The following is an 8,261-nucleotide window of genomic DNA, read 5'->3' as shown; positions in this document are numbered from 1 at the left end:
GGGGACATGGTGACAGGGGGAGGGTGGCTCCTGCTGCTGCGTGCACTCCTGTGCAAGCACAGTGGGGGAGCACATGCCCCCTGGATCTGTGCATGGGGTGAGGGTAGGCTGCCACTGTGAACTTTGCTCCAGGTGTCAAAACTTCTTTGCCACGGCACTGGTCCCAGACCTCTTCCTAGTTCAAGTTAAATCAGTCCCCCAGCACATTTTGCAGCCCTGGGCTGGGCTGGACTGTGCTGTCTGCTCCAGAGATCAGGGCTGTCCCCACCCCTCTGGCTCCCTAGCTGGAGATGCAGCCCAGTCTGCAAGGGTGGGGAGGAATGACCCCACAGGTAAACCTTGGCTAGGGTCTGGGGCCAGGGAGAGCAGTTAAACACCCCACTCAAACTTACTGCTGAATGAGACTGTAGACTACACATCCCAGAGGCACCTGGAAGCAGGAAGAAGTTATGAGAAACCCTGCAGAGTCCTGCTGCTGTAATTCTGGACTACAAGTCAAAGACCTCAGGGCAGCAGGAAGAGGAAGCAAACACAGCACCCATGCTGTTTTAGTGCTCCCCAGCTTCTGGCCTGAACCACGGCAGGCATGTGGCTGCATTCCCTGAATCAAAAGCGAATATCTATCCAGTTGTTCCTCAGTTTAATCTCTGCAGTTTAGACTAATCTGCAAAGACTGAATCCATTCAGCCTCAGGCATTTTGACTGTCTGTACTTAGCCACAGCCTTCAGCAATCTCACAGTATATATGAATTTTAACACTGGAATAGATATCTATATCAGATCTAAAAAAGACAGTTTACACACAGATACACACTTTTCCCAACAAACTGGAAACACTCTTGGCCCTTTATAACAATTTTCAAGTGAACCAAAAAGCAAATTTTTAACAATTAAAATTCAAAACTTATGGTAAAATGTTATATTTCCCTCTGTTTTACCTTATCAAATTTAGTTCTATCAGCCACATCAAGATCAGAAGCTGACATGTTTCCCATATCCAGCAGAGAGGATGATTGAGACCTACGATTTCCTGAACTCTGAACAGAGAGTTTATTTAAGCTAGAAGTAGACCCAGTCAATTTTCCAGAGCTTCCATGAAGACCTACAAAATAATAAAAATTTAAGATGATGACCTAGTGGACTCAGGCATATTTGAAAACAACTACAAATACTTATCCATAAAGCACACTCCTCCTCCCCCTACACCCAAGACTAAGTATTTGGACTGTAAGTCCGCACCTACCCCAAACAATTCTGATCTGTATACACATTTCTTCATTACAAGATAAGTGAAATATTCAAGAGGTTTTCCCAAGTTAATTGCAACACAGCACCATAAGTCTATATCATAACAGCATGGAAAAATTTATCTAAGGAACCACACTGCACACCTTGAACCTAAACCTAGCAAGCACAGGAAATGCTTTTGGGCAGGTAATCTTTCTCCTGATTGGACAAATTCATCATAGGAAGGTCACTTGTAATCTTTAAATTGTTCCTTTAGCAATTTACAAAATAAAGACAAAAAACGGAATTTATTCCAAAAAGAGAAGAAAAACACTTCAGTAACTGAAGATACCTTCCATGTTCTTTTTTTTGGAAAAGTGGAGCTTTTTCTACAATTGACAATGATAGGGGGGGAAAAAGTGTGTTTTGGGACTGGAGCAGGGAGGCGGGCAGCATAGCACAAGAGATGGGTAAGGAAAAGCTTTTACTAGATTGAAAGACCTGGGTGCACACAAGAGAGAGAAAAAAAAACAAAACAACTCTCCTCCTAGATTCAACCCTCAAGTAAATATGTTACAGTAAATATTTATAAGTCTCATCCACAACAGTTATCCATTTAATCCCGTACATTTCATTTCATACAATAACCATATTCAACATTTATTTTGCTCTATAACACAACATTTCTTACAAATATTTATTGCACCACAGGTCACTTTAGTGTTAATAGGTTTTCCATAATGTACAACACATCTACGGACACCTATGCATGACAATAGCTACTAATGCAACTAGTCATACTCACTCTCTGTTTCCTGTTTGACAGCACTTTCTTTTCGAGGCAGTGTAGCTGGGATGGATTAGGTTGCAAGCATCAAAGACAAAGACAAGTTAAAAATGCAGTCTGCACAAACCATGCACAAGACTAGTTAAGCACTAGCTGGAAAGAAACATGCAGAGAACTACAAGCAGCAAGTTACTACAGTTGCAAACGTTTAGTTGGAAATGTACTGTACTAGAAAAAAAAAAAGAAAATCAGCATCTAGTTACATGGAAGACACAACACAAGTTTCAAAATAGTAAACTTTACTTTTCCTACATATTTTGTTCAGAAGAAACACACCTCAACATTTTTCAAACAAGTTGTCTGTCTTTAACACAGAAAAGCTCAGAAAGTTGTGTTGCCTTTTTTGCAATGATCTGACATAAAATTCAGTTTTAAAATGCAGAAACACTGCAAATAAAAATACAAATAATACTGACATCAAATACGAGAGAAATACAAACACATTAATGTTGTATTATCTTGTACTGAGTCAGAACTAACTAAAAACCCATTAATACTCCAAAAGCCAATTTTGGTACCCTTTTTCAGAACCACTGCCCAGCTTATTGTGTATTGCTGCTGTTAGTAACGCGTGTTCTTTTCATAGATACAGAATTTTTGTGCACTTTAAAGGCACCACAACGTCTCATATCATCATACTCGTGCTTACAAATGGTGGTAGGGGCACTTGAACTAAAGCTCATTCAGTGGGGTTTAGTTCAAACATCCCTACTGCCAGACTGACTTTGCTCCAATGTGCTGCAATTAAAGTGCACTGGAGCAGCGTTCGTGTATAGGCACCCCTTAATTTTGTATTCAAGCTGCATCAGAAGTTTCTCAAGTTGCAAATGTAGCAGGCATGGGGGGGGAGAAAGGGAGCAGGAAGGAGAGAGAAATGAGTTCTTCCCAACAAAGATGGAAAGCATTAAAAAACAACCCACAAACCCCAAACCAGTCTTTGAAAAAATAAAATCAATTTTAAAGTGAAAACCTGTATACCAGACTGAAATACAGAGCCTTGGAACCCAGCCTGGGGGTTGGGAATTTGGTGGCAAGGGAGCAATGGCAGTTAATACAGCCACCCTGCCCCACTGCCAAAATCCCAAACCCCATGCACTGGATCACAGCCAGACCACAACCTTCTCCCACATGACCAGACCAGGGCCTCGCCATGCCCTCTTCCCTCTGCACATCTGGTTCAGGATCAGCCCATGCCCCCTACTCCCTCCCACCCGTGGGTCCAGACCATATGCCCCTCCCTCTCCCTGTGCAGCTGGTTTGAAACAAGGTCAAAATCCCTCCCCCCCACCCTGTGGTGCTGGGCCACACTCCCCTTCCTCCCACCTGGCCAGGTTGGTGCCAGGCCACATCCCCTTTCTCCCACAGGGTTGGGCCACGGCCTTTCCCCCTCGGGGCTGGATCATGCCCCCTCCCCCTCTGCAGGGCCAGGCTAAGACCCCCTCCCCTGCAGGGCTGTTTTGGGGCCAGGCTGCCCCCTGCCCCCTCCACACAGTCGAATGGTGCCTTGTGCGCCAGACTGGGTCCACCGACCAGATCTGGCCTGTAAAAGGACTGGACACTGCCCATCTAACCCACTGGATGAAAAAGTTAAGCACCACTGCTCTAGAAGCAATACATGGTAGGATTCAGCACATCCTGGATAGGGTACATTTTACAAAGCTACAGTCAGAGAGGAACAGACAAGCTGGTCCTATAGGATAGATAAAATACTAAAATAGGGAAGTGGCAAATCCTAAGCAATACCAGGTTCTCAAATTGTCTATGCTGTTGCTTCTCTTACGCTGGCAGAAAAGCTTAACTCTAGCTTACTACTTATTTAAAAAAAATCAATTAATTGTATAAGTAAAATGAATGCATTTAAGCCAGGTCCAACATTTTCAAAGGAAGAAAGAATGGCCTGTTAAGGCACAACAGAATTCACAGTGCATGCCATGACCTAGACATTTCAGGCTGCTGTCTTTTTTGGCACGCACACATGGACACACGCTTGTGATAACAGAATGCCAAGAGTAATTTCCAGCAACTCCTCTACATTTGACATGCTCAAATGGCAGTCTCATTCCAGAACCGCAAAACAGGAAGAGGCAAGAAAACCACCACCATCACCTGACAACAGGATGTCACTGATCCCCCCCCCAATCTACTTTGAATTGTAATAATAATAATAATAATAATAATAATATAGTGGTGAGGATGATTTTTTTTTGGTACATAAGATGAAGTAAAATAAAAATACATTGTAATGTTTATGTTAAAGTAGAGTAGGACCTGAAATTTAAAAAGGTGAAGTCAAACCCTATTCACCAGAGGAAACATGATTTGGTTTTAATTCGTCTGCACAACTGAGGACATTAAAAACATGATCTGTGTATGTTTCTATACTACGATGATATGAAATTTGGCCTAATTTCTAGTAGATTCCACAGATTCCTTCAAGGATATGCAGCCACAAAAGAGGTTCTCTCAAGCTTGGGAGGGACAAAGGAGGAACTTCTCCCTTGGATTCACCTGCATATGATTAATTTTGGTCCTATCCTGTGACTGACACCTACCATCTCTACCCAAGGAAGAAATTCTGCTCAACTGTCTTATAGCTATTGGAGCACACTAATTCTGTGCATCTCAGGATGTCTTACTAGAAGAAAGATTTTACCTTAGCTTATTAAGGGTCTGAGAAGACAACAGTTTGGCCTGCAACATTTTATTACACAGAAGAATGTGGCTGTACTACTCTTACAAAACTGATTAATTTTAGAACTAGGCATATTGAAAGGGAGGGGAAAAAAAAAAAAAAGACATCCTTCTGGGCTTACAAGCTTTTTAAACAAATTATAGTTTAAGTTCACACAAATACAAAGTTTCTTGTATCTTTTTAATTTACATATATAATTGCTACTTTCCAATAAGATCTGATACCCATTGTAAAACTGTACTTGTGAATGGTGAATAAGTCAAGAATGTAACTGCTAATAGCCACAATGCTTTCTCAAACTAAATTATAAAGTACAAACAGAAGGAATAGTAGATAGGCATTTACTCCTAACAAAATCTAACCGGGCCGGTTAATACTGCAAAAATTAGTCCTAATGTACAAGTTGCTAAGACAAGTAAATAAGAACATAAGAATTGCCATTTACTGGGTCAGACCACAGGTCCATCTTGCCCAGTATCCTGTACCACACTGTTGCAGAGTGGATGCTGAAAAGGAGAATGAACTTGGTGTGACCAGGGTTTTTCCCTGTTCCACTGACTTGCAGCCTCCAACACGTAAAGTATATGAAGCTTTAATTCAGAGTCTGTATCCCTAACTATCATGCTCACTAGCTACTGATGCCACTTTCCTCCAAGAATCTGTCCAATCCCTTTTTGAATCTAGCTAAACTGTAAGCTTTGACATTTGGTGGCCATGAGTTACACACTTCAATTACATGCTATGTAAAAAAGAACTTCCTTGTCTTCGTTTTGAATTTAGTACCTACTAGTTTAATTTTGTATCCTCTAATATTTACTCTCTCTTGCAATGCAAGTAATAAATCTCTATTTACTTTTTCTTTGCCATTTAGTATTTTGTAAACCCTTAGGTCCCCCCTCAAGTGTTTTTTTCCTAAACAGAACAGACCTAGCCTCTTTAGTCTCCCCTCATATGGAAGCTCCTCCATAACCCTAATCATCCTTGTTGCTCATCCCTGTACCCTCTCTAGTTTTTCTATACGTTTTTTGAGGTGAAGGGATCAGAACTGCACACAGTATTCAAGGTGTGAACTCTCCATAGACTTGTGAAAGGACATAATGATAATTTGAGCTTTGTATACAATTTCCTTCTTAATCCCTAACATTTTGTTTGTATTTTTGCTAGTCGCTGAGCATTGAACTAATGTTTTTAGCAAACTCTCCATGATGACTCCCAGATCTTTCTTCTTTAACAGCTAATGCAGAACCCATCACTGGGCAGGTATAGTTTGGGTTATTTTTGCCCAGGTGCATCACTTTACACTTATCAACACTGAATTTCATCTGCCATTTAAGTTGCCCATTTGCTTAATCATGGCAGATCCTTCTGTAGTTTCTTAGATTCCACCTTGGCCTTTATCACTTTGAATAATACTATCATCTGTGAATCCAGACATCTCATTATTCACCACCTTTTCCAGACGCATTTATGAATATGCACTTGTGCCCCCAGCAGCAGAGGGACCGGGGGTGGGGGGGACACAACAGTGGTGTGAGCATGGCAGTGGTAAGCAGGGGAGCTGCCACAGATGCTGCCAGCATCGAGGGTGAGTGCTGACTAAGGGGCAGCGACTACCCACAGCCGCTGCCAGCAGTGTCAGCAGCAGGGTGGCAAGCGGCAACTGCCCACAGGCATCACCGACACTGTCCCAGCACCTGCGCCCACATACACCCCCTACAAGTCGCCCCTGCGAATATGTTAAACAGCATGGCTGGAAGGCATATTATATTTATTGGTACATTATCAGCTACACTAGCCAAAAATAGCTGATAACTTTTTTTTCCCCCTTTTTTCGGTGCTGATCCAATATGGCATCGATATATTTGTGCACCTCTACTTTTATGGAAGTCCAAATACACTATGTCAACTGAATCGCCCCAATCCACCTGCTTACTGAAATCCTCAAAGGACTCCAGGAGCTGGTGAGGCATGATTTCCCTTTGACAAAGCCATGTTGATTCCTCCCCATCAAGTCATGTCCATTTATGTGCTGAACAATTTTTTTTTATCATCATCATTTCTACCACTTTTTCATGAACAGATGTTAGGCTCTATAGTCCCCTGCATCCCATCTAGAGCCTTTTTTAAATATGGGAGTCACACTGGAACTCTTCAGTCCTTTGGCACCAAGGCTGTTTTTAATGATAGGTTGCATACTACAGTCAAGAGCTTGGCAATTTCCTGTCTGAGCTCTTTCAGGACCCCAGGGTGAATGCCATCAGGTCCTGGTGATTTGCTACTGTTTAGTTTCATCACACTCAACATAGCACACTCTAAGGGGTCTGTAAAAAATGACTATGAGCAATCAAAACTATATGAAAATCCATTTTCATAGGCAATGCATGGAGGGGACACAGTGGGGGAGGGGGGAAAACATGCCCTCCTGACAGGGCCATCCCTGCCACTGGTGTCAAAAGGTGCTCGATGTGCCCCCCTACAGTGGCATACCAACATGGGGGCAGAGGGTCAGTCCCCCAGCAGCATTTCCAGTTTCGCCACTGATCGCCTGACCCCACCCCCCGTGACTGGCCGCTGAGGGACACCCCCCAGATTCAGGAAGCACCAGTCGCCCATCTCCACATTTATAAAATTCAAAGGGGTGTACACCTCCATTCATAGACATTTGGGCTGCAAGGGACCCCAGAGGATCATCGAGTCCAGTCCCATGCCCCAGAGACAGGAAGTCATCAAGGATCATAGGATCCCAGCAACATAAGCATCCAAATGCATCTTGAAGGCGTTCAAAGTAGGTGCTTGAACTGTCTCCGGAGGCAGTATATGCCAAACCTTGGGGACTTGGACAGTAAAGAAGTCCTTTCTTATGTCCAGCCTGAATCAGTAATAGTGGAGTTTGTGACTGTTCGATCTTGTCATCCCTAGAAATTCAAAATTTCTAAAGGAATCTGCACCACCATTTTAAATTTTTTAGGGGTCCACAGATGAAAAAAGGCTGAAAACCACTGATTTAAAAAACGTTATTGTTTCCTTTCATGTCTCTAGCAAGTGTCTCCTCAAATTCTTTCTTAGCTTGTCTTATTGCAGCTTTACATATTACTTGCTAGTAGAGCTTAACAAATATACTGGTCCATATTTTAATCAGCACCGATAAAAGGAATGCAGCCTGGCAACTTGGACAGCAGTCTCTGGCTGGTAAGTCTGTGGGAGGGAGGAGTAGGGGGAGATGGGGGTTGGGGGGCAGACTGAGGTCCCCACAGTGAGGGAGGAAGTGGGGCTGGGTCTGCCTAGCTGTGGCAGGGCAGAGCACGCGGTGGAGTCACAGGCAGCTTATCTGGGGGGGTCATGGTTGGGTGGAAGGGGAGGCTTCTACCACTGCGCACACCCCCAGGGAGGCATGGGGGGCACATGCCCCTCGGATCTGTGCATGGGGCGAGGGTGACCTGCAGGCTCAGGGCCAGGGGCTGAGACAGCCTCTTCCCAGCAGGGGGGCTGGGCTGG

At 43.5% G+C, this 8,261-nt stretch overlaps 1 protein-coding gene across 6 annotated transcripts in view; it reads right to left on the bottom strand.

Annotated features, from left to right (window-relative positions):
- LOC109322174 (exocyst complex component 1) overlaps positions 1–8,261 on the bottom strand; it is a 54,959-nt gene that overhangs the window by 13,962 nt on the left and 32,736 nt on the right. For 4 of the 6 annotated variants that reach the window (XM_019553109.1, XM_019553108.1, XM_019553107.1 and 1 more), the window contains 2 exons: positions 2,033–2,077; positions 939–1,102 (listed from right to left, as the gene is read on the bottom strand). In XM_019553109.1, coding sequence (XP_019408654.1) covers positions 939–1,102; positions 2,033–2,077 — 209 coding nt within the window. The remainder of the gene's footprint in view (positions 1–938; positions 1,103–2,032; positions 2,078–8,261) is intronic. The other 2 variants (XM_019553111.1, XM_019553112.1) reach the window with 1 other exon arrangement.

Source organism: Crocodylus porosus, unplaced genomic scaffold, assembly GCF_001723895.1.
Source record: "Crocodylus porosus isolate Cpor-Errol unplaced genomic scaffold, CroPor_comp1, whole genome shotgun sequence".
Lineage (NCBI taxonomy): Eukaryota > Metazoa > Chordata > Crocodylia > Crocodylidae > Crocodylus > Crocodylus porosus.
Note: the sequence above shows the minus strand (reverse complement) of the source record. Positions and strands in the feature narration are given on the sequence as shown.